Below are 26,989 nucleotides of genomic sequence, written 5' to 3' on the forward strand. Positions count from 1 at the left end.
GGGGTCTTACCTGGAAGGTCCCAGCATGGTCTTCTTCCTTATCACCCTCTCTGTTCTCTCTGAGGGCAATTAGTATGAATCCTCTGAAGTAAGAGGGAGGAGCAGCTGAAAGCGTCACTGTGGAGAGAGAAGAAAGCAGGTTTTAAGCATAGGAATCAGCTGCCTTCCATTTGTCAAACAGGATGAACCTGAGTTCTCCATCAATATCCCAGACCTGTGGGTCAGAGGGGCAATAGAAAGTGGGAAAGGCTCGTCCATTGAGCAGAGAACTATCACCCTCTCACTCAGCTCCTTCTTAGCTTTCAGAACCTGCTAAATGCCTGAGCTGCTCTCTTTTTGAGGAATTCTTGAACCAACCAGGGATGCCAATTTGATAAAGATAGTCCCTGGTTGGAAACCCCAATCTTGATAATTATCTAATATTATATGTCCATTAGATTGGCCCAAGAAAAATCTGGCTCTTCACAGCACAAACTCCTGTAGGATGGTCTTTGTGGCAGAGACTAGAGTGTGTTCTCCAAAACAAGTTTCATTTTTTTCTTGTAGAAACTCAGCTAGACTACATTTCCCAGCCTCCCTTGAAGTTAGGTCAGCTTCTGCCCAAGTTCTGCCTGGGGAAGGCACAGATATAATATACAGTAGTTCCTGTTTATCTGCAGGGAACACGTTCCAAGAACCCCAACGTATGCCTGAAACCAGAGATAGTACCAACCCTATATATACTATGTTTTTTCCTATGCATACATATCTATGATAAAGTTTAATTTACAAATTAGGTACAGTAAGATATTAACTGCCTGCATTAAAGTGCTAAAGTTCTGAGATTCTGGACTTCAGAAATGCAATTATAGACTATTAGAACTTCAAGGGATCTCAAGTATCTTATAATTCAGCTCTCCAATTTCACAGATAGGAAAGCAAGACACAGGGAGGCCAACAGACATACTCAGGGTCATAAGACCATCGGAGGCTGACTTAGGGCCAGAACTGAAGGCCCCCTCTCTCCAGTTTAACACTCTACCCATGGCTTTACACACCAAATAATATATATATGGATCTTACACAAGTGTTGACAAATCATTAATTTTTAAACTTTAAAAATCAATTCATTTAACATATAATATGTATGTGATTGTGATAAACAACCTCCTGTTTGGGAGGAGCATTTAGTCTTCCAAATCCTAAAACTAGTTCTAGTCCTGATGATGAACCCCCAAAATTCCAAAACATAAAGCCACCATCTTGGATAGCGTAGCAGTGGTCCCTGACCCACCAACACAATGATACCACCGAGAAGAGCTTTAAGACATAAAGACTGCAAGTGTCATGCTGTGATTGGCCAGTTCATCCCACAAAAGTAAAAGAGCATTCTGATTGGCTACTGATGTCTACAAAAGATCAGACAGAAGGTAAGGAAGAAAGAATGAGGAAAAAAATAAAGAGTAAGAAAAGTGTGGTACTCAGCAGCATTAAACAAAAAATGGTGGTTACGGTATCAGGAGACAGAGCTGGGATCTCTGAGGGTCAGACACACAAACAGCCCAAGGCAGTCTAAGGGTCTTTAGGGCAGGGGTGGCCATTATACACAATTCTGGGGGAAGGGGAGCAGAGGACAAAGCAGAAAACAGTAAGGATACTTCACCCAGATTTCCTTAAATGCCTTTTTATCATTTTAATGTGACCCTGGCACTAATTTGTCCTTTTGCCTCCAATGGCCAGCACCTGCGTTTTTTTTCTGAAAGATTGTCTTTGGGTTACTGGAGCCTACTCAGCCTAATATGAAAGGTCCAGCTCCCTGGTGTCAGGTGGGGACTGCTCTGAGGGACACTTTACACTCCAAAATGGCCCCGAAAGGTCAATCCGAAACTTGCCCGGGATCACAGGCTGGCAGGGCTTCCTCCTCATCCCTGTCTTACTTCCCCTACTCCCTTATGGTTTCCCCTAGAAACACTTCCTTAAAAAAATCACTTGCACCCAAGTCCTCACCTGAGGCTTTGTGTTATATGGGTTAAAATGTGCCTCCCAAAAGATATGTCGAAGTTCTAACCTCTGGTACTTGGGAATGTGACCTTCTTTGGAAATGGGGTCTTCACAGATGTAATTAGCTCAGATGAGGTCACACTGAATTAAGGTGGGCCCTAAATGCAGTATGACTGGTGTCCTTATAAGAGAAGACACAGAGACATACAGGCAAGAACACCCTGTGCTGTCAGAGACAAAGACTGGAGTGACACGTCTACAAGCCAAGGAATGCCAAGGATTGTTGGCAACCGCCAGAAGCCGGGAGAGAGGCTTGAGAGTTACCTCCCGGTAACAGGAGGTAACTCTCAAGCCTCTCCCTCAGAGCCTTCCAGAAGGAAACACCACGCTGGATGCCTTGATTCAGACTTCTAGCCTGCAGAACTATGAGTGAACACATTAAGCCACCAATTTGTAGTATTAATGATATGTACAGCAGCCCTAGGAAATGAATACAGTCAGCTTCTGGGGAACCCAACCGAAGACAATCCTGCTCCACAGCCATTGCCTTCATGATAAAGCCCAAACTCCATAGACCAAAAGGCCCTTGGACTCTGCCTCTCCAGCCTCGCCAACCACATTCCTATTCCCCGGCTGCACTGCCTTTCAGCCCTGGGATTCACCCACTGGCAGTTTCCTGAAAGGCCGCATCATTTCACCCTACAGTATTTTTCACAGGCTACTCATATATATGCCTGGAATGCTGCACCTCCTCCATTCCTGGCAAACTTCTTCAGAAATCAGCTAAATTTCCACCTTTTGTGTATGTTTCCTCTGACTTCCTCATTAAGACCTGGGTGCTCTTTTTCTTGGACTCTATTGAAATTAAAAAATACCTACATAGTAGGCATAGTAACAGCACTTATCTCAAAACATCAGTGTGAGGTGTAAATGAAGTAATATATGTAAAGTCCTTAAAATCATGCCTTGGTGTATAGTATTAACTCTTATTATTATCAATGAGGAGATTGTCACATTACACTATATTTTGTGTTTATGTGATTACACATTTGTAAGTCCTTCAAGGGCAAGAACCACATCTGAACTCAGCACAGTGATCAGCACAGAGTTGATGTGCAATTAAACTTACTTAAACTTTACTTAAATACTAGTTCATGGACTGGTAAGACTCAATATTGTTAAAGATGTCAATTCTCCTCAAATTGATCTATAGATTTAGTGCAACCTAAATTAAAATTCTAGCATGCTCTTTCTGATATTGACAAGCTGGTTCTAAAAATTATATGGAAATGCAAATGGCCAAGAATATTCCAGACAGTCTTGAGAAAGCAGTCCAAAACTGGAGTCCTTAACTTACCAGAGATCAAGACGTAAGTGGCTACAGAAATTAAGCCAATGGACCATTGCAAGGAAAGAAAAATGGGCCAGTTGAAAAGTTTAGGGTTCAGAAAAGTTCCACAAATATATGCAAATTTGATTTATGGTAAAGGATGTTCTGCAGAGCAGTGGGGAGAAGGTGATCTTTTCAATAAATGGTGCTAAGACAACTGGATAGCCAGGTGGAAAAAGGTACATCTTGGCCCTTACTGCACATCATACACAAAATAAATTCCACATAGATTGTAGCACTAAGTGTGGAAAGTAAAATAAAAAGTTTTTGAAGGTAGCATGGGATAAAATGTGAATGGCCTTGGAATAGGAAAGATTTCTTACATAAGACATAAAAAAAGCACTGACAATAAAGGAGAAGATGCATCAGCAGGGTAATATCAAACTTTTGCTCATCAAAAGACGCCATAAAGAGTGAAAAAGCAAGTCACAGTATGGAAGAAGATATTTGCAACCATATAAACAGAAGCTGACTTTTATTCAAAATATATAAAGAATTCTTTCAGATCAATAAGAAAAAGACAGATAACTCAAGAGAAAAAAAATAGGCAAAAGGCATGAATTAACACTTCACACAAAAAGGTGCCCCATGGCCAATAAACATAGCAAAAGTCTCTCAACCTCATTAGTTAACAGGGAAATAAAAATTAAATCTGTGATAAAGTAATACCGCATATCTATCAGATTGACTAAATGTAAAAGAATTAACAATGTAGAATGTTGTGAACTGGAACTTTCACACACTGTCAATGGGAGTGAAATTAGCAATTTTTGCTGGAAAAGTCTTTGTAGTTTTTACTGAAGCTGAACATATACATACCCTAAGACCAAAAATACCACCCTAAATCAATGGCAATGCATACATATGTGCACCAAAAGACATCTAAAAGAATGTTCATAGTAACATTATTTGTAGTAGCACCCAGCTGGAAACACTCGAATGTCCATCAGCAGTAGAATGGATATCCAGCTTGTGGCATATTCATGTAACTGAATGCCTTGCAGTAAGGAGAATGAACAAATACTGCCACACACAACATGGATAAATCCCACAAACATAATTCCAAGTGAAAGAAGTCAGGAACAAAAGAATACAAATGGTATAATTACATTTATATATATTTACATAAAGTTCAAAAAGAGGCAAAATAATCTATGTGCTAGAGGTCAGGACAGTAGTCACATGTGTGGGAAAGGGAGGGAGTCCAATTTGGAGGGGGCACAAGGGATGTTATTGAAGTGCTCATCGTGTTCTATTTCTTTCTCTTTTTTTGCTTAAGCAATTTTTTAATTGATGCATAATAGATGTACATAGTTTTGGGGTATATGTGATAATACATTCATATGATTTGTAAAGATCAAATCAGTATATATGGGACATCGTCATCTTAAATATTTGCCCTTTCTTTATGCTAGAAACATTCTAATTATTATATTCCAGCTGTTTTTGAAATGTACAATCGAGTATTATAAACTATAGTCATGCTACTGATCTATCGAGTACTAGGTCTTATTTCTTCTATCAAACTATATATTTGTACCCATTCATCGGCTTCTCTTCATCCCCCCTCTTTACCCTTTCCAAGCCTCTGGATGTTCTATTTCTTGATCTGGGTTCTGGTTACATGGGTATATTTGAGATGTAATAATCCACTAGGCTATATGATTTGTGAACTTTTCCATATGTGAGTTATATTTTGAAAAGAAGATTACTGAACAATGTTGCTGAGTTTTGTTTTGAGACAGGATTTCCCTCTGTCACCTTGGCTAGAGTGCAATAGCATGATCATAGCTCACTGCAACCCCAAACTCCTGGGCTCAAGCAATTCTTCCACCTCAGCCTGCCAAGTACCTGGGACTATAGGCATGCACCACCACACCAGCTAAGTTTTCTTTTCTTTTCTTTTTTTTAATTTTTTTTGTAGAGATGGAGTCTCACTCTTGCTCAGGCTGGCCTTGAACTCCCGACCTTAAGTGATTCTCCCTCCTCAGCCTCCCAAAGTGCTAGGACTACAGGTTGTGAGCCACCGTGCCTGGCCAAGCAATGTTTCTGAATGATAAATACCCATCCTTTTGCATATCTGTACCATGTAACTTAAGGGGCTAATCATAAATTCAGCTTCTCAGAATGCTGCATTCCTGTAGGTTCTAGAAAACCAAGGTTTTACTTCCTTATTAGATACAACACACAAGATGGAGGCTCTGGGGGCTGAACTCAGTGTGGGGTTTCAACCCATAATTATCACTGGTGATGATGTTGTTACACGGTATAATTTGAAGGAAAATAGGAGACTATTCCTCCAGAGAACTCCATTATATGACTTCCTCCTAAAAAGCACAAATGTGTAGCATATTCTGAATCCCAGTAATGACCAAAGATGACTGTTTGGCAGTAAATAATAGAATCTTTTCTCTAATGACTCTTCCCAACTGCTTCCCAAGAGAGGCCATTAAGAGATCCAAGAAATTCAAGAAAAATGCTTATGAAGGATTTAAAAAAAAAAAAAAAAAGGAAGGCCATTCAGAGCCATTCTCTAAGGACATACAGGGAACTGGTTAAGAGCAAAGATTTAGGACTAGAATCCCAGAGCTACCTCTTATTAATTATGTGACCTTTGGCAAGTTACTTAACCTCTCTGTTGTTAGAGGTAAGGACCCTCAAAGACCCTCAACTCCCCTATGACTCATCCTACCCACGGACCTCGCCCTGGAAAATTCCAGCTATAGCTCTGAGAAGAATGCATTCCATGACGTGCTGACCACGGGATGCTCCAGGGAGTGCTGACTGCAATTGTTCCCCACCACCTGCCAGGTTGGAGTTGAGTAAGCAGTCAAAAACAGGATACCGATAAGACGCTGATTGGAGCTGATTAACCCAGACCCAAGCCTCATCGTTGCCCCACTCTATTTTTTTTGTTTCTACTTCCTTGTTTCTGTATGCTTATAAAACCTACTAAGAATCTAAGTAAAGCAGACCTTGACAACCATTTGCTTGGTCTCGTTCCTTTCTCTCGCTCATCTCTTTCAGGCAAGGTCCCCCTTGACCCCCGCAAGTAACAGAAAGTCCCGCGGGCCAGGACAAGTGGCGCCCAACGTGGGGCCCGAGGTACGGACCTTTGTCGGATGATGCCGCGGTGCGCTCTTCGGCCGAAGGAAACCCTACAGAGACCCTCGTTCTGCCGCTCACAAAGTCGACGGTCTGGTGAGTAAATTTTTATATTGTCATCCCATCGAGATGGGCCATTCATTGTCTAAAGAGGCCGTTTTTATTAAGGATCTCAAGGCCTCACTCAGAGAGAGAGGAATTAGAGTTAAGAAAAAGGATCTAGTAAAGTTTTTTGTGTTCATTGATCGTGCTTGTCCTTGGTTTATTGTTAGTGGACCTGAGATTCACCCACACAAATGGCAGAAGGTAGGCAGAGAGTTAAACAATTTACTTCTGAATCAAGGCTCAGATGCCGTCCCTGTATATGTTTTCTCGTACTGGGGACTAATCAGAGATATTGTTGAAGGGGCAGATTCAGACCCCAATAAGAAGCAGCTACTCTCTGTAGCGGAATTTTGCCTCCGACCCGTGTCACGGTCCGCTTCGAGAACGTCATTAGAGGCGGCCAAAGGGTCAACTTCCCCTAATAATCCTGAGGGACCAACATGCCCTTCCCCTTGCCCCTCGGTTTGTATTAATATGCCCCCTCAGGACCCCTCAGCTGAGCTCCAGACATCTAGGGACGAGCCCCTGATTAGTAGGCCAGACACCAAGACCCTCTATCCTCCCTTACCCGAGGGTACAGCCCCTCATGCATTCAATACTCGGTATTCAAGAAACAACCCCTCCAAGAGTCCCTCGACCTCGCAGACGAGGCGACCCTCGAAGATGAAGGGGCCCAATATCACAATCCCGAATGGCTTCCTCCTTACGTGCCCCAGATTTGCGCACCTTCGTTAATGCCTCCCCTTACAATGCCCTTACTTTTGCGTGCCAAAGAAGACTTAAGTCAAAGGGTTACGCAATTAAAGGATGTCTTACAACTTCAAAAAGAGTTTGCCCAGCTTTCCAAAGACTTGTCCTCCCTCCAAGATACGCTTAAAGATTCGGTCTTCATTAGCCACCCATGTCATGAGACCGCCCAGTCCCACGCCACCTTAAATAAAAAATCCTTAAAGTCCTCCCATAAAGCCCTAGCATTCCCGGTAGTTACCAGGTCTAATAGGCAAGGAGACCTTGCCGCCCCTTCTTCGAGCCAGTCCCCGCCCCAAGATTCAGATAATGAGGATACAGAAGAGAGAGAAAGGGAAAGTGAAGGTGATGACCCCCCGGAGGAGGCAGTCCCGGGGCCCACTGCAGAGCCCACTGAGTTCCGCAGACTAAAACTTAAGACTTTAAAAGAATTAAATTCTGCTGTTAGGACGTATGGGCCCAATGCACCCTTTACCTATTCCCTCCTAGAGGCAGCCTCAGGGGGTGGCTACCTGCTCCCCTGAGAATGGGTCAAACTAGTACAGGCGGTCCTTTCTAGCAGGCAGTTCCTCTCTTGGAATGCCGACTTTCTCGACCGCTGTCAGACCACAGCTGCTAATAATTTAAAAAACCCCAATTATGCATCTTGGACCCTTGAAAAACTTAGCGGACAAGGAAAGTTTGCCACTGAACAGCGCCAAAGGGGACTCCCGATCGGGCTTTTGTCTCAGACCGCCGCAGCCCCCTTCGGCGCTTGGCGTACACTTCCCTCTACGGGATTTGTTCTCAGTCCCCTGACAAAAATCACCCAGGGAGCTCAAGAGGGCTTTAGTGAATTTGTAGGTAGGCTTTTAGAATCTGCTGAGAGGACCCTCGGACAAGAGAATGGCTATAACAAACTCCTCAAACAATTGGCCTATGAAAATGCCAACAGCACCTGCAGGGCCATCCTCAGGGGCAAACTTAAAAATAAAGACCTTAATGACATGATTAGAATGTGTAATGATGTTGACCCCTTCACCCATAAGGTATCACAGGCTGTGCAGCTTGCGGTTGGGGCCGCCATCCAAGGGACCGCGGACAGAGGGACTGCTTTAAATGCGGTCAGCCAGGGCACTTTGCGAGACAGTGTCCCTTAGCCGCCTCCTCTGCTGCCCCTAACCTCAGTGGATCACCAGGCAGGCCAACTCGGCCCCCCTCCCTCTGTCCTCGCTGCAAGAGGGGATACCATTGGGCTAGTGAGTGCTGCTCTAAGACTGATGCCCTTGGAAATCCCTTGCCCCCCCCTTTCGGGAAACGGCCTGAGGGGCCAGCCCCGGGCCCCTCGCCCTATTCAATTTCAGTTGGCCTCGGGGAACAGCCGACAAGAGGATCCCCAGCCCCTAGACTCCTCCGAGCAACCACAGGGAGCACAGGAGTGGACTTGTGTGCCTCCTCCGACACAATATTAAGACCTGAGGATGGTGTTCAAATTTTGCCCACTGGCTCCTTTGGACCCCCCCCCCCCCCCCCCCGGCTAACATGTTCTTTTTTATCCTGGGCCGAGCCTCCTCCACTCTTGCAGGGCTCATAGTCCACCCCTCCATAGTAGATAGTGACTTTACTGGGGAAATTAACATCTTAGCCAGTGCGCTTACCGGCCCTGTGTGTGTCTCTAAGGGACAGCGCTTAGCTCAGGCATTACCCTTGCCCCTTAATACATCCTTCCCAGCCATCGCCTCTAACCGAGGTGCTTCCTGCCCTGGGTCTTCTGATCTCTATTGGGTCCAAGCTATCACCAAAGAACGGCCCACCCTGCGGCTAAAATTAGATGGTAAACTTTTTGAAGGCCTTCTTGATTCAGGCGCCGATTCCACGGTTATTGCCCAAGACGCCTAGCCCGATTCATGGCCACTGCAGCCCTCCCTTACGCACTTACAAGGTATAGGACAGTCTAGAGATACTCTCCAGAGCTCAAAAATTTTGACATGGGAAGACTCTGAGGGAAACAGAGGTACTACTCAACCCTTTGTAGTCCCAAACCTACCCATTAACTTATGGGGGCGTGATATCCTTGCACAAATGAATGTCATTATGTGTAGCCCCAATGAAGTTGTAGCCAGCCAAATGCTTAAACAGGGATTCCTCCCAGGACAGGGTTTAGGCAAAGAGGGTCAGGGACTAAGAGCACCCCTAACCACCCTCCCTAAGTCAGACAGATCAGGACTAGGGTTCAAAGACCATTTTTCATAAGGGCCATTGATCCCCCTGCACTTCAGGCAGATAAAATCACTTGGAAGAGTGACTCACCTGTCTGGATCGATGCGTGGCCCCTCCCATCTAACAAGCTACCCGCAGCTACAGCGTTAGTGCAGGAACAATTAGCTGCTGGACACATAGAGTCCTCTACTTCACCATGGAACACCCCTATTTTCGTCATCCAAAAAAGGACTGGCAAGTGGTGGCTGCTACAAGACTTACGGGCTGTTAACCAAACAATGGTTCCCATGGGGGCACTCCAGCCTGGTTTGCCTTCACCTGTAGCCATCCCCAAAGGCTACTATAAAATAGTCATTGACCTGAAAGACTGCTTCTTCTCCATACCATTGCACCCAGATGACTGCAAACGCTTTGCGTTCAGTCTCCCGGTAGTAAACTGTATAGGACCCTCTCCGCGTTTCCAGTGGCGAGTATTGCCTCAAGGCATGGCCAACAGCCCTACCCTTTGCCAAAAATATGTAGCTCAGACAATTGATTCTTTTAGAATTCAACATCCTCAGCTATATATAATTCATTATATGGATGACATTCTTTTTGCCGGAGCCGACGAGGCAACCTTACTTCAAGTTACCATGCAGGTTGTCTCGGCCTTACAAGCTCGAGGCCTCCGCCTGTCCCCTGAAAAAATTCAGGTCTGCCCCCCTCACCTGTTCCTAGGCTTTGAATTGTTCCCCAATAAGGTCCTCTCCCAAAAGGTGCAAATCAGAAAAGACTGTCTTCAATGCCTTAATGATTTTCAGCACCTTCTAGGCGACATTAATTGGCTTTGCCCATATTTAAAACTCACCACAGGACAGTTAAAACCCCTATTTGACATCCTGCAGGGAGATGCCAATCCAACCTCTTCACGCTCCCTAACTAAAGAAGGGCAGCAAGCGCTTAGTTTGGTCGAGCAGGCCATAAATGCCCAGGCCATTGGCTACTCCCCCCGGCCTCCCTTCTATGAGAGTGTCGCTACATTTGGTAAACTATTATTTACTAACGACACCAGCAAACTCAGATGGGGCCTGGAGACCCATGATGGCCTGACACTCAGCCAAGTCACAGGCCTAGGCCTTTGCCTTCTTAGCCCAAGAATGCTTCCCCCGCACCCTTAAAAAAATATGTAATCAGTCAATTACTGTCGACTCCACCTTTCAGTATATTCAGGCATCTAACACCTCTTATTTTGCTTGTTCTTCTGGTCTTACCCCGTATGTAGTCACTGCAACGTTTCTTGAGCATAGAGAATATTGTGTGTTAGTCATGCTTTTCCCCAGACTCACTGTACATCCTGCTGACGAATTGCTCAAATTTTGGGAGCGTGGCACCACAATGCCCCGAGAAAAGAGAGAGCCCATCAAGGCCATAACACTCGCAGTTGTTCTAGGCCTTGGTGCCACAGGGGCTGGAACAGGCATAGCCTCTCTAGTCACCACCAACCAGCAATACCTGCAGCTCTCTGCTGCCATCGATAATGATCTCCAAGAGCTACAGCAGGGCCTAAAATATCTCAAAGAATCCCTCGCTTCGCTTTCTGAGGTCATGTTGCAAAATAGAAGAGGTCTAGACTTAGTGTTCCTCCAAGAGGGAGGTTTGTGCGCAGCACTTAAAGAGGAATGTTGCTTTTACGCAGACAAAACAGGTCTGGTAGAAGATAACATTGAGAGAGTTAGACAGAGCCTAGAAGATAGAAAAAAACGGAGAGAACAAAGTGAGGCATGTTATTAAAATTGGTTTTCTACATTCCCCTGGCTATCCACATTGCTTCCCAGTGTCTTAGGGCCGCTTGTAGGCTTTCTGTTGCTCCTCACCTTTGGGCCTTGGGCTTTCAAAAAACTAACTAATTTTGTCAAGTCACAGGTAGACGCAGCCACACAAAAATCGGTCTCCGTGTTTTACCAACGGCTAGAACAAAGAGGCTCCAGAAAAGACCTCCGTGGAGAGTCTCCCAATACACCCACTGAAGGTCTAAATTTCTCAGACCTTGCCTCAGACATGGAACGCAGTTGGTTCCAAAGGCTGTGGAGACGCTCATGACGGGATTATCGCGATGCCGTGTACCAGATGCACACCCCGCCGACAGTGAGGTGACTCCATGACGGGAATATTGTAGGTCCATGCCCGGGGGCACACTTCATAATCAGAAGTGCCGGAGCAGGATGCCACCTACATAGCCTAAGACAGAGGCCTCACCTTCACATTAATCGCCAGATCTTATATTTGGGGTGCTGGTCGTGGAAGCACATTGCGTAGCCTAAGACAGGCTCTCCACCAACTTATATAAACCTCCTTCATATTAATAAAGAGAGGGGGAGATGTTAGAGGCAAGGACCCTCAAAGACCCTCAACTCCCCTATGACTCATCCTACGCACGGACTTCACCCTGGAAAATTCCAGCTATAGCTCCGAGAAGAATGCATTCCATGACGTGCTGACCACGGGATGCTCCAGGGAGTGCTGACTGCAATTGTTCCCCACCACCTGCCAGGTTGGAGTTGAGTAAGCAGTCAAAAACAGGATACCGATAAGACATTGATTGGGGCTGATTAACCCAGACCCAAGCCTCATCATCACCCCACTCTATTTTTTTTATTTCTACTTCCTTGTTTCTGTATGCTTATAAAACCTACTAAGAATCTAAGTAAAGCAGACCTTGACAACCATTTGCTTGGTCTCGTTCCTTTCTCTCACCCATCTCTTTCAGGCAAGGTCCCCCTTGACCCCCACGAGTAACAGAAGGTCCCGAGGGCCAGGACACTCTGTTTCCTCCTTTAAAAGAGGTTGATGATATTGCCTTTCTTATAGGAATGTAGAGTGGACTAAATAAATATTTATCACAGTGTCTGGCACATGTAAATGGTTCAAGAATTGTAAAGGACTATGATGATAGTGATGGTGGTGATGGTGATGGTGGGGATGAAGAAAATGATGATTGTGATGATAAAAAATCATGGTGCCCAGCAGGCTGATTAACTAGCAAAGTGTTTCAAAGAGCTGGTCCTCAGGGACAATGATTGAACCTCCAAAGAAAAACTCTAGTAGGTGCCAATGAAGGACCACTCAGAGGACTGCAATGGAGATAACTGTTTTTAGGGTAATCGTGACAAGTTCAGGTTATAGGTAGATTTGGGTAAGTCCTTATAATGAACCAAGTCTTCTAGTAGCCCATTACACTCAAGATAGAGTGCCCTATGGGAACTTCCCTGTCCCCCCCCCCACACACACAATACCACTTACCACCTCTTTTCTTGAATGTCTCTCATGCAATTTTAATTAAAGGTGTTTGTGAGATTATTTATTAAATGCCTATCCCCTCAAATAACGTGTAATCCCAGAGATCAATTCTGTCTTGAGCTCTACTGTGTCTTTAGCACCAAGCATACCTCTTTATACATGGTATGTGCTCAATAAATACTTGTTGAATGAATGAATGAAAAAGGTTTCGTTTGTCTTCAATTCATAGTTTGCTCATTCCTGCTCTGGTCCCTCCTCCAAAGTTCCCATGAGTTACCTTGCATAATATGCCAACCTCCCCTCATCCTTTTGTTTACTGAGCACTTGCTCTGTGCAGCCCAAGGCTACATCCCTGAAGACACAGAGAAAAAAGACGTGGCCACTGCCCTCTAGGAGCACACAGTCTAATAGCTGGGAGAAACCATACATTAACAGAAATTTTTCAGAGCACGTGATGGGTGTTATGGAGGTATTAACAATGAATTCTGGGACCCCAGAGGAAGGAACATCTGAGTCCACAGGGGTGAGTCAGAGGAGGCTTCAAGGAGGAAGTAGCACTTGTGTTGCAAGTTGCATGAAGAATAGTAGTTTGTCCAGTGGACAAGAGAAGCAACAGCATCCCAGTTAGAGGGAAAGGCACGATGGGCTAGTCTTGGCCCTGGAAACCCAAACTAACTCTGTATTTCATAAGCTGCATGCTGGGAGGGAGGGTGTGACAAAAGGCTGGGTAAGGAAGACAAGGTGGGGCACAGAATGGTCAAAGGCCTTTAATACCTTGCTAAGAAGTGTGGACACCACCCAGAGGTGCTGAGGAGACCCTGAAGGGTTTGAGCTAGGGAATGTCATGTTCAGATTTATGGTTTAGGAAGATCAGGCTGGAAGTTGTGTGATTACTGAATTGCAGCCCTGCTCTGAAAGTTCAGTGGCAAGGAAGGGCCTGCCCTGTTTGCATGAAGACTGTTATTTCACAGTAGAGCCTGGCCTGAGATCCCCAACCAGGGCAGGGTTCACCCCATCCTCGGGTACACCTGCCATATGAAAACTCCAGCCCCACATAACTCCCAAATAGCTTTAAAATATTGTTGTGTCAACCATATAATGAAAATTCTAAGGGACTGCTACCCAATTCATCTTCTATGCCCATTACCTTCATTGGATCTCGTCCAGTTCCACACCACCCCCCAACGCCACCTCTTGGGTTTCAGAATTAGAACCCTAACCTCAGTGGGAAGGTCCTGATTCAGGTCCCAGCTCCATCACAGGGCCAACCCTTGCCATCCATCCACCTGCTGTGTGTTACTAAAATGTTCCAGTCTTCATGCTGCACACTCAACCACAATGAGCTTCAGCTTGTGCCTTAACTTGTAACGTGGGGTTGTAGAGACTGTTGGGGCATTAAGTAAGCTTTAGTGGTCCCCTCCCTTCTTTGCACGACTTCCAGAGCTCTGAGGAGCTGCAACTCACATGCTTCACTGAGAAACTGGCAGAACAATTCAGCCCACCCATGCAGGATCATCCAAGGAAAGAGTTGCCAATGACGTGATGATGTGCTGGCAGATGGGCTAATAATCCGAAAGTGAGCACGTGTGTGCGCTGGGGTCAGGTTATGCTGTTGCCCTAGTGACCTTCTTCAGTCAGTGCATTAGCATTCCCAGACAGACATGAAATAGCTCCCATTCCAAATTAAAGACCACGCATATTTAAAATTGTAAGGGCAATTTTTCTATAATGTATGTAGCTAACAGCTGGTTTAAAACTCCCCTCTGTTTATGATGTGCAACTTTGGGCAAGTTACTTAAAGCTCCCTTGGTCTCTGTTTCCTTATCCGTAAACCAGCAGTAATAGTATTTATCTTATGTCGTCATTAGGGCAATTACTGAATTTATAACAGTAAGTATATAGAAATGTCTGCTAAATCAATAAAATATACTAAAAAGTAATCAGTCTCCTCTGCGAAAGAAGAATCATAATTATCATGCCATGGATTTGTCATGAGGACTAGAGCAGACAATGCAGGGAGGCATGTGGCCTTAGCTCAGTAAAGGTTCATTCTTTCCCCCACGTGTCAGCTCATTCTGGGACAGCTCAGAGCCAGATGAGCCGATCCTGAGCTGAACAGCATGTGGACAGGAAGAGGGATAACGGGAATATGCTCGTGAGGAAGTGGAGACACGTCAGCCGAGAGAATACAGCTAGGAACACGGATGAAGACAGGAAGCTCTAGGGGACCCCCACGACTGCCCCCACCCTGACCATGTGATCGCTGGGGCTGCCCTTCACAGTTCCCCGACCCCAAGACACTAAGTCACAGAAGTGACTCTGACCCAGATCGAGTCCCTCTCCACTTGCCATTCCCTGAGACATGCAACCCAAGCTGGACTGATGAGACTCTTTCCCTGGGGTGCTTCAGTTTAGCGCAAGAGGGAAAGGGGCTTTTCTTTTAGTCACAGACCTGGCTAAGAAGCTTTGCAGTGGAGGTTGTTGGCAGCTGTCCTTCATGTCTTTTGGAGAAAGTTCATCTGCCGTAAGGAAAAGTGAAGACAACACACAAAAACACAGCCAAGAGATAAAGCATGGAAGAAATAAGACAGAGAAGGTGGAAGAGAGGGATGGAAAGAATAGAGACAGAAGGAGAGACAGAGAAAGAGAGAGAGAGAGAGAGACAGACAGACAGAGATCTAATGACCCCGTTTAACTTGCTAGATCCATTTATGACTGAAGGCAGATTCACCAGATTTTGCAAATATGGGGATCAATGCAATCTCTCTTTTGCTTTAGTCAGTTTGACTTTGTTCCTGTCATGTATAGTGGAAAGAGTCCTGACTAATTTTGAAGTAAAGAAAGAAAATAATCTGCCTAGACTATTCAAATCATCAGCAGGCTAAGGGAAAAGTATTTATGACTATGGCCAGGCTTGGTGGCTCACGCCTGTAATCCTAGCATTCTCCAAGGCCAAGGCAGGAGGATTGCTTGAGCTCAGACCAGCCTGAGCGAAGACTGAGACCCCTGTCTCTACTAAAATTAGGCAGGCATCATGGTATGTGCCTGTAGTCCCAGCTACCCAGGAGGTAGGAGGATCACTTAAGCCCAGGAGTTTGAGGTTGCAGTGAGCTACAATGATGCCACTGTACTCTACTCAGAGTGACAGAGCAAGACTCTGTCTCAAAAAAAAGAAAAAGAAAAGAAAAGAAAAGGAAAGGAAAGGAAATTGAACCCTCCTCCTCACTTCCCCCCTTCATATTCTTAAAAAAAAAATTAAAAGAAAAGCATTCATGACTATTAAAACTATTTAACTAGATGTCAGCTTTAAGGAAAAGCCTTACGGGATGTCAGAGTGCTCTGTTCTGAGCTTTGACCTGCTCAATATTCTCATTGATCAACTTCTTGGATAAAGACTTACAAGACCTACTTATCAAAATTGTGGATAATCCAAAATTAGATTATGTGGATAAGTCGCTCAGTGACAGAATCCAGATTCATGCGTGGTCGACAGCTGCAGGATGGATACAAACATCCTGGTTTAAATCTAATGAAGAATCATGTCAAATCTCATGTTCAAGGACCAGTCACACCAGTCCAGGTTAAGGAGGGCAGCAGGCCTTGCCCGCAAATAGCAAGAATTTGAGTTGGCTGCAAGCACAGTTCAATTACAGAGTTCAACACAGCTGCCAAAATAGCAAACACAGAACCTGGCAAGCTTAACACAGGCACAACGTCCAGGACAGGGAGATAATCATCCCACCAGGCTCTGCCCCTAATGGAGCACATCTGGAGTACAAAGTACAAAGGGACAAGAAACAGTATCCTGTAAAGCAGCGGTCCCCAACCTTTTTGGCACCAGGGACCAGTTTCATGGAAGACAATTTTTCTATGGATGGGGGGTGGGGGTGGGGGTGGCAGAGCTCTGCAGCCGGTCTCTAACAGGCTGCTGACCGGTATTGGTCCATGACCTGGGGATTGGGGACCACAGCTATAAAGAACAGTTAAAGAAATGGGGCATTTTAGTCAGAAGAGGAGCCACACAATTATGTATCCACAAATATCTCAAGGACTGATGTATGGCCCAGGGGAGACTTATTGTGCTTACCTAAGGACAGGACATTGGGCAGATGTGTGGAAGTTACATAGAAGGCAGACTTCGGCAGCAGAGAAGGACAACCAGGTCCGCCCTGGCTCAGGTTTCACCAGTCTGTGCTATGCTACCTAAAGAAAGCTCCCAGTTCTGCTCATCACCCTCCTGCCAAGCAGGGGGATGGTGTGGTTATGCCTGCCTTGGGGACATCCCAATGGCCACTCAACGGTGTCCTACAGTAACAGAATAGGGCAGTGATGTGATCATGAGCTGAGGTATGAGGGGTGTGGGCAGCTGGGGCTGGGAGAGATGGTGATGAGGGACACACACTCATAGAAAAGGGACCACATTTGGGTCACATTCTCTTTGTGTCTCATCTTCTTGCTTTGAAAGAAAAAGAAAGAAAGAAAGAATGTAAGATTCCTGGAATCTACACAGCCCTAATACACAGCTAGGTTTGGAAACTGCCACAAATGACCCACAAAGTGCTGGTTCCAGGGAAAGTCACTTTAATAATTGGTGACTAGGTTTGATGGATCAATGATCCCTTAGCCCTGCTTCTCCAGATATTCAGAGCCAAGGTCTGAAGTTGGCAGCTCCTTCCTTTTGCCCTTTTTGCCTGCGTTGCTTTGCTTTTCACTCTGCACCATCAATGTTCCAACTTTCCAGCATCCTCTTCCCTCCCAAAGGTCTGTACTCTGGACGCAGTCTGCCCTCAACCCAGCCAGTGCCCCCAGGGCACCAGGCATCCTTTCTCTCTGCTGCCACCACCTGGAGCTTCTTGCCCGCTGTCTGCCACCCCTTGGTGCTCACCCTTCTCTCTGGCTGAGAGAGGAACACTTTCCCCTTCTTCCACCCAGCTCTCTTAGAGAGACCTCACACCACAGTTCTTGGGGGTTTAAATGATACATTCATTTTTTCCAACAAATAATGATTTAGTGCCTGCTACGTCCAAGCACTGTTCTGGGTGCTGGAGATAAAATGGCAAATAAGAAAGACAAAGTTCTTGCTCTCATAAAGCTTGTATGCTAGCTGGAGGAGGCAGATGATAAACAAGATAATTTCACTGGGTTTAAGGCTACGAAGAAAATGAAATCAGGCAAAAGTGATGGGAAACATAAATTGGTAGTCAGAGAAGCCTCTTTAAAGAGATCAACTTGAAAGACAAGAAGGCAGCCATACAAAGATCTGGGACAGCCACTCTAGGCAGGAGAAGAGCAGGTACAAAGGCCCTTGGAGGGAATGAGCTTGGTGTGTTTGGAAAATTCAAGGACAATGTTGCTGCAAGGAGGAGGAGGAGGAAGAATAACAGGGTAGAGGAGGAGGGGGAAGCGGAGGAGGAGGGGGAAGCGGAGGAGAAGGAGGAAAGGGAGGAGAGGGAGGAGAAGGAGGAGGAGGGGAAGGAAGGGGAACAGAAGAGCTTCCTGCAGCACCTAGAACCGCTATTCAGCTCTTATGTCCTGGTTTTGAACCTGCCCACTCTCCTGACACATGGTGATTCGCTCTTGGCACCCTTCTCTGCCCTTCCTCCCTCTCACCCGGTCCGTGAGACATATGTGCAGATATCTAAACCACAACTGTAGATAAGGTTCAAGTTATTTCCCATGAGTCTCCTGGGCCTCAAGCAAATCAGTAGACGTGGGCTGGCCCCTGTTTAAGGTTCCCTGGACTTTTACATTCTGTGAAAGTTAGAAGCCTTGTCTATGCAGACCTGGCGAAGAACTTCTGGTGGTGTTACCTAACTCCTTTTGCTGTCCTGTTGGAGGTAGCGTCCCTTTAACTCCAGCCCTGCCAAAACATCCTATAGAAACAGGGCATTTTATACCCAAGAGCTGGCCAGCATCAGAAAAGCTTTTTATGTGGTGTAGTGAGCACCTTGATACCGTAAATTCTCCAGGAAAGGTGCATTTGGCAAAATCAAACACAACTGCACACTGTTGAAGAAAAAAGAGAGAGGAAGGAATAATACTTTAAATGACTAGGCCCCACTTGCCACTCCATTCAGGGCATGAGGAGAGAGCCTTAGCTCCTTCACTCCATCATATAGTGACTTTGGACTTGGATGTCAGTGTTTAAGGAGGAGCAAACCAGTGGTTTTATTTGTTACTCAATTGAGGAAACATTGATCTTTTCCAATGCTGCAGGGAAAATAGAAGTGGTGGACTTACTGAGACATGCCAATTCCTTTCTATTCCCTGCCAGCAGGCATATCTGGATGGGTACATAAGTAAGGCTTGACTGACGCTGGTATCTGTGTTACATTTTATGTACGCTTTCAAAGGATCTTTAAAGAATAATTTTGACTTATGTGATTTTTGCTTTCCATAGTGCCTCTTGAATCTAACCTTGAAGTCCCATCGTAATGGGACTCTACTGTATTCAAATTCTTTCATTTTCATTCTGAACATATACCTCAGTAGGTTTCTCTTTTTCTTCTCTTTTTTTCTTCTCACAGCAACCCCCTTTGCTTTCTTTCATTATTCATGTCTTCATTTCTTTCTTTCTTTGCTGCATCTTCCTTTATTGAGGGAAGGGGTGAGCCAGAATGGGTGAGCCAGAATGGGCTACACACACACACACACATACACATGCACACAAACCAACATGCCTTCCTCTACTGATTCATTTAGTAGGAATATCAGTTTATATGTTTTTTTTTTTTTTTGGAGCAAAATGCTGTTTATTTTGAGCATCTGGATGCAAATGGGTGGAAGCCAAAAATGGCCTCCATCTATATGTTATTGACTAGACCCACCAAGGTGACCTTTCACTGGATGAGAGAACGTGAAATATTGTTGTACATGACTGTGAATTAAAACATGTGACAGAGACAGCTAATTGTCCTCCCACATTCATTTTACCCTTTACCCTTTCAAAAAATAAATCCTCCCTCAAGGGGCTGCCCAGCTAAATGCTATATTTCCCAGCCTCCCTTGCAGCTAGGTGTGGGCTGGGTGCAGTTTCTGGGTCACATTATTTTTAAAAAACTGCTTGTCTTCTACTTCCTTCCCCCTGCATAGTGGCTGGAACACAGATGTGGTCGCCAGCTGGCCGTTACCACGCTGAGGAGAACACCACCCTAGCACAGTGCTGTCCAACGGAAATAAGCTCAAGCCAGGTGACATTAATTTTATTTGTTAACAGGTATCCAGTAGAAATAAATGTAAAACAGGTAAAATTCATTGTAACAATATATTTAGCTTAGTATATCTAATTATCATTTCAACATACATCTATATATAAATTGTTAATGGGACATTTATTCTTATTCATATTAATTCTTCAACAACCAGTGTGAATTTTTCACTTACAGCACATCTCAATTTAGCCTAGCCACATTTCAAGTACTTAATGGCCACATGTGGCTAGTATTATAGCCGCCCACTGGATGGCAGGGTGCCAGAAGATGGCAGAACAACAAAATAGAAGGCACGTAGTTCCTGGATGACCCTGTGGAGCAAGGCTCCTCATCACGTTGGACCTCCCATTGATCTCTCGTTTAAAACACTGTACTTTGGGATCTCCTAGTAACACGAACTTGGCGTGTACTATGACTAATATAACATGGTAAGAGTTTTCTTCCCCCCGACAGAAATATTATCAACCTATATATGACAGTCTGCATAAAAAGCAAATGGAGAGTATGATAGTCACAAGCTCTTTGATATATTAGCCCAAGTTAGTGAAAATATCAGCAATTACAGCCTATTGTTCCAGTTGAAAAAGTCAGCTGTAATGGAACAACTCACATATGTAAAGGGAAATACTCAAGTTTTAAACCTTAAAAAATTCCAATTTGGTATGTTTTCATTTTTTTGTATGTTTTAATTTCTTTCATTTCCCGAAACTCAAAGCAATAAACAACCTCCACAAACATTAAGCATTAGATGCGCATGTATCTTTTAATTTTCATCATCCATCTGAACTAAATGCTTATGAAAAGGAGTAAGGATTAAAAAATAAAATTATAAAATTAAAAAGAGGGGACTGGTGCAAGAAGAGCAGAGAGGTAGGAGGGGTGACTTAAATCAACTATAATATTATCAGCAATATTTAATTTTTAAAAACCCCACTATTTAAGAAATAGTTTATTTAAAAGACCTCACTCAGCTTAAATTTCTCAGATCCTATCGATGTTCTTTTCGAACATGTAATTTTATAGCTGTGGTCATATAACATGTAAAAATAAAACAGCAGTCAAATCTGTTTTTTCTTTTCTCCCTGTCCAATTTGTTTCTGTTTGCCCACAAACAAAAGGAATTGGCTAAAGAATGACAAGGTTCTTCATGTTTCTAAATTAATTCTCTGCTTTATGGGGAAATTCAATACTGAAAACATAAAAGAAAAATGCAAATGTAAATAAGGATCCACCACTTCATTACTTTGTGTCCTAAGATATGTCAGTTATTATCTTGATTTGTTGTCAGCGTGTTTTTTTCAGGGAAGACTCACCATCCAGAAGGCTGAGGGTAGCTCAGTGAATTCATTCTACTCCCAACTAATTTTATAGAGTCAGCATAGAAGACTGGTTAAGAGCACAGATTTAGGAATCAGCTAGACCTGAGATTGTAACCTGACTCCACTGACTATTAGCTGTGTGACCGATGGGTAAGGAACTAAACCTCTCTGAGACTTAGTCTTCTCACCTGCAAAATAATAATGATAATAAACTGCCTCAAAGTACTGCAAGGAATAAGTAAAATGAGTAGGAAGAACTGAACACAATGTCTTATCCAGTGCTTTGCTAATAAATATTTGGCTATGTCCAAAATAATCATCTCATAACATATTTTTTAGCAGCCACTGTGTGATAATTTCTTTTGATATGGATTATTTCTAATTCTTACAACAATGCTGGAAAAAACCCAAATACCCTCATTTCACAGATATAGAAATTGTGGCTCAGAGAGGTGAAGCGCCTTGCCTGACATCACACAGTGACTATGTGACCCAGCAGGAACTGAAACCCACCCATCCAACATCAAAGTCTGGGCTCTTTGTACCAGGCTTAGGTGTCTACTCCTAGGGGCAGTACATGTTCCACAATGGGACACAGAAAAAGAAAGCAGAGCAGCTTTGGGGGTCTCGAAACCTCCTGCTTTAGGATAAATCCCCCAATTATGCTTGAAGTTGGACCAGCTTTTGAAATCTCAACTGGACAGTCTTTTCCCATCAAGTTCCTTGAAATTTCCCTTTAAAGAGCATCTAGGAAAAGCCACTCTCATTAGCCAGAGTCTGACTTTATTTTCCTAATAAACAGACCTTTGGTCAGACAAAAGAGCCTCTTTTATTTTCAATTAATTCTTGAACATTTCAGCGGATTTTCTTCTATTTGGCTTGAAATTGTGATCTGGCAAAGGCTGGTCCTGCAAATTGTCCTCCTATAAGGGAAGCCCCTGGAGGATCCTCAACTTGTTATTTTTAATCACTGTAATCTCCTTTTCAAAGGAGGCCCTGGTCAGAAACAGAGCAGGCCTTTCAGGGCTTTCTAAAGCACAATTATTGCAGCTGGAGGGGGGGCCAGGGGCAAGAGGGAGGGAGAAGAGAGATGTGGTGGGAGAGAAAAGGAAGTCAATATAGCGCTAACAACTTGGAAAAGGCCGAATAATAATGTCAACTGGACCCAGGCTGTGGGGGAGAAACCCCAAGTTTCAGTATTTTTTAAATGGTGACCATTTTATTCTAGTCTAGAATACCTCAAAAGTGTGCTCCAACCAGGGACGTGGAGAGCAGAAGCTATTTGGTGATGAACTGGAATGCTGCCGAAGCAGGAAAACAAGCCATTGATTCCAAGGATTGTTAGGGATCCCAATTCAGGAAAAAATACAAAAGCAAATTGAACACCAGGGGAATGCTAACATCCACAGCCCTAAGTCAATATGCCAAGCAGAATGCATTAGATTTACTTTTAACATAATTATTCTAAGAAAGCGAAAGCCAAGAGAAAATGTCACAAAGTAGGCCAGAGCCCTTTCTTTCCTAACTTTGAGTGGCGGAATCAGGTTTGCTAATTGCAGAATATTTACTTAGAAGACCTCAGCAGGGTTCCTGCAAGATCTTTCTTTCAAGGTCTCTTTAGCCACAAGAAAGGAGAAAAGAAGATTGACTAACCTACAACCTGGGAGTGGGGGGTGAGGGGAGTGGGTCAAAGCCCAAAAAGCTAACTGTTGAGGCTGAAGTAGCCCTTAGGGTGAAAGTCCAAGGCCCAGCCCCCTCCAGTCCCTGTTCGCTGTCTGTTGTTCCCACACTGTGAGTTCCAGAACCTCTCTGGACATATAAATACTGGATGTGCATCCCTCCCACTGCCAGGGCCACCAGCTGCCAATGCTCAACTAAACACGGAGGATTAGTGTGGGAAGAGCTGCCAGGTAGGACACTTGGCTAACCCCAGCCTAGCCTAAATCACTGGGGGGAAAAAAAATCATCCTGGGCTTAAATTAGGGACAGTGTTAGGAAACTTTCCTAACATGGAGAAATCATTCATTCACTCATTCAGTTGATTCATGCTGGCCCAGGAACCACCATTCACTGGTAGATTGGTCCGGAGGAGTGCTGAAAAGACCTACTGTCAAACACACACACACACACACACACACACACACACACACACACACACCCTCAAAACAAAACCCTGACCAGATTCTTAAATCAATAAAGGCCTCACATTCAACTCAAACTAACAAGCATTGTGGACCTGCTGTAGCTCGGGCACACTCACCTCTGTAAACTCAGTGACTCCCTACAACCACCAAGAGAAGTTAGACAGCTATTTTTACAGCTGGGAAATAGGGTGTAATTAAATGACTTGCACAAGGTCACACAGGTACTGAACTCAAGTCGGTTTGACTCCAGAGCCACTTCTTTCTCTGCTACGTGGAGCTGGGGTGGTTTGCCCAGTAAACCTAGGTCCTCCGTTTTGGGGAGGATTGCATAGGCCAATGAGGTCACACCGGGCAGGACTGGCATCTCCCGGCTCTACCGAGTGGCTGTCACCGCACGCCAGCGCGGCTCGCTCCCGCCGTGGCGCCAAGCCCCGCGCTCCATCCCGGGCTGGGAGGGCTTTCGTCCGCCCAGGGTCTTTCTTCGCGGAGTACAGAGGATCCTGCACATCTGCGCGCCAGGGTCATACTATTTCTCGCCAAGTGCTGAGCGCGCCAAGGCTCCGGGTAGCTTCGGGTGGAGACAGCTGGGGACACGACCCCAGGAAAACGAGAGAAGCCCGTCTGAGAAGGGTGGCCCCCTGGTTCCGGTCTCCCGGGTGGCCCCGGCGCCAGCTGACACTGCCCCAAACTTTCTCCTGTGTTGCTCCCACCGCTTCCGCCCGTTACGTTCCAGGGAACCAGGAATGCGAGGATGGAAGCGCGGCCGCTGGGAGCCCACTTGCCCCACCAGGGGCCCCAGTGACCCACTTTTCCCTGCTTGGCCCCAGAAGGGCGAGGGTGAGGGGACACGCCCAACTGCGGGTCCCTAGGTGATGCCAGACAGGCTTCCTTCCCTAGCAGATGTCCTGTTTCTGAGAGCGGCTGCAGCTGCACTGGGAAAACATGTCTGGAGAGATGACCCGGCTGAGGAGGGAGGTGGTGGGCCGTGGGGATGGAGTTAGGGGTCTTCAGGTCGGTGCCAGCGAGCGGCCTGTCTTGTCCAGCAGGCGCTCACCTGCTTGGACACCTACTGCCTGCGCTCCGGAAACCCCGCTCTCGGCTGAGCAGCGTAGGCGCGACATCCCTAGGGCGCCGGGATGCTGGAGCCAAGGTTCCCCGGCCTCCAGGGAGCAGGCCTCGGAAATCAGGACTCCGCCTTCTGCCTTCATCCAATTCCCCTTCCCGCTGGAAGCCTACCCAAAGCTCTTTGGGGATCCCATTCCCACTGGGAACCTGTCCTGGAAATCCAAGGTCCTCAACCTCGTCTGGGATCATGAGATAATAATTTGGGGTTCTTTCTAGGGATCCTTTCGAAAAGCTTCAGGCTGTTCTCGCTCCTTCGCGAGCCCCGGGCCCGGTTAGGGAGAAGCCGAAGTCCGTGGGACTTATCCAGGCAAGCCACAGTGACCGTCCCGCCCGGGGCCAGTCTTTGGAGAAGCTGGTACCCTCCCCTTCACGGTCGGAAGCGGGGAAAGCTGGAGTCACTGCCTTGCCTGGGACCCAACTAAAAGAAGCCAACGTTCCCTGCACTCTAGAGAACGACCGACCTGGGGAAAGGCGGGTCTGCTTCCCTCCTGCAGACGCCGGGGGAGAAGCGGGACTCCCTCCCGGTCAGGCCGGCGTGACGCGTGGCTCCGCTACAGCCCCCGCCCGGGAGCCGCGCGTCGGACATCCAGGCTGCCTCGCCTACCGCGGCCCCCACGACGGCCCCAGACGCCGGCTTGTGATCCGCGCCGAGCTCCCGGCTAAAAGGGCTGAGGACAGCCAGGACCGAAGAGCCCCTGCGAGGCTGCACCGGCACCGTGCGCCCGGGGACCGCGCGCCCTCCTCCGGCACCGCGCGGCCGGCGCCCTCCAGTAGCCGGGTCCGCGCCCCCAACGCTAGCCCGGACCACTTACCGCGGTAGCTGGTTCCCGGCTTGTAGAAGTCGGGGTCGCCCTCCACGCGGAGGCTGAACTCGGTGTAGCCCTCGCGCCGCGTGCCCTGGGCGCGGAGGATGCGGCTGCAGTAGCCCTCCGACTTGGGCACTTTGTCCAGGGTCTCGTCGGAGAAGGCCAGCGCCGCGGCCAGGGGCAGCGCCAGGGCCAGCAACGCCGGACTCCGGCTCAGCCTCAGGGGCGCCGGGGACAGCCTCATCCTCGCGGGCCCCCAACTTTGTGCCGCTGCCGCCGGCCCTCGCCACGCGACTCCTGCCCAAAGTGGTCCCGGCGGAGGCGAGACCTGGCGGGGCCCCGGCGGAGAGAGAGGGAGCTCGGAGCCGGCGTCGGCGACTCGGAGACCGTGCCCGCCCCGGCTTGGCGGCTGCCGAGCTGCGCTGCGCTGCGCTGAGCCGAGCGAGCCGAGCAGCGCGAGGAGGGGAGGGCGGCGGCGAAGGAGCAGGGGGAGGGAGGGCTGATTTTGCCCAGATCCCCGAGCGCAGCGCTGTTTTGTTTCCGAACTGGCGATTAGCGGCGCGGCCGTGTTTATTTTGCGACGCTGGATTCCCAGGGTCTGGAGAAGAAATCATAGGATGCAGGGGCACTGAGGGCTCTGTCCCATCACCAAGGAGGCTGCTGCCCCGAGCCCCGCTACTCCCTGGGCCCTGTGGAGGACGGCGTTCCAAGGGGGGAAAGCCCGAGAACGAAGTTTTGTTGCACACCTACTGTGCCCAGCAACCTGCCCGGCGGTTTTCTTGCGGTATCTCCTCACCGTCACCACCCTCCCTACCCACAATAAAAGAGTACGTTGCTTTCACTCATTTTATAGCTGAGCAAACGGAGTCTGGCGACCAGTTAAGGCCGGGTTGGATGCACGACTTTCTGGCTCCACTGCTCTTCCCAAGGCCACGTTGGAACAGGTCAGACTGGAGGCTGAGCACGGTGGGGAAGGACTCGCCCAGAGACTCGGTGCTGAGCGCCCACAGTGCTGTTGGAGATCTCCGCAAATGCCTTCTTTAAATCAGAAGAACAAAAACATTTAGCTCAAACAAAATGTTTTGCTATATAATATTAATGTATTCGTATTTATACCTACACAGTCATAAAATGCGTTGTTTAACATTGTTTTATGGAGCAAGGAGCCCACGAAGACAAAAGAGCCGAAGGCCCACAGAAATCTTCGTACAGTCCTGGAAAGGAGTCTTGAAAGATTCGAAGAAGAGCCTGTGTTTTCTTGGCTTAGATTTTAGTGCGGGTTCTCAGTCCTCAAGGACAGATGTTCAGAGAGGTGCTGAGCCCCAGGGTTCACTGGGTTTTCCCAGGGAGAGACCTGAACGGAGCCTCAGTTCTGCCCCTTACTGTGAGACTTGGGCTCATTATTTCACCTCTCCAAGCTTGCTTCCTGCTCTGGAGAGCTCGGGGGTGAGAGTGGGTGCTAATATGCCCTTCCTGGGGCCGGGAGTGTTGGAGTTAAATGACTGACCCATATAAAACATTGGGCTGGTCTCCAGGGCCCCCTTCGCTCCCACCCCTCTCAAGACACCTTGGCCCCTCCCTC

The 26,989-nt window shown here is 46.6% G+C and overlaps 1 protein-coding gene across 1 annotated transcript in view; it reads right to left on the bottom strand.

The window, feature by feature from the left end:
- The window catches only part of SPON1 (spondin 1), a 254,246-nt gene extending 228,371 nt beyond the window's left edge, over nucleotides 1-25,875 (bottom strand). The window contains exons 1-2 of the mRNA XM_012780725.2: nucleotides 25,414-25,875; nucleotides 11-117 (exon numbers count right to left, since the gene is read on the bottom strand). Of these exons, the coding sequence (XP_012636179.2) occupies nucleotides 11-117; nucleotides 25,414-25,651 (345 nt within the window). The 5' untranslated portion in view covers nucleotides 25,652-25,875. The remainder of the gene's footprint in view (nucleotides 1-10; nucleotides 118-25,413) is intronic.
- Between the last annotated feature and the right edge of the window lie 1,114 nt (nucleotides 25,876-26,989).

This window comes from Microcebus murinus, chromosome 4 (assembly GCF_040939455.1).
Source record: "Microcebus murinus isolate Inina chromosome 4, M.murinus_Inina_mat1.0, whole genome shotgun sequence".
Classification (NCBI taxonomy): domain Eukaryota; kingdom Metazoa; phylum Chordata; class Mammalia; order Primates; family Cheirogaleidae; genus Microcebus; species Microcebus murinus.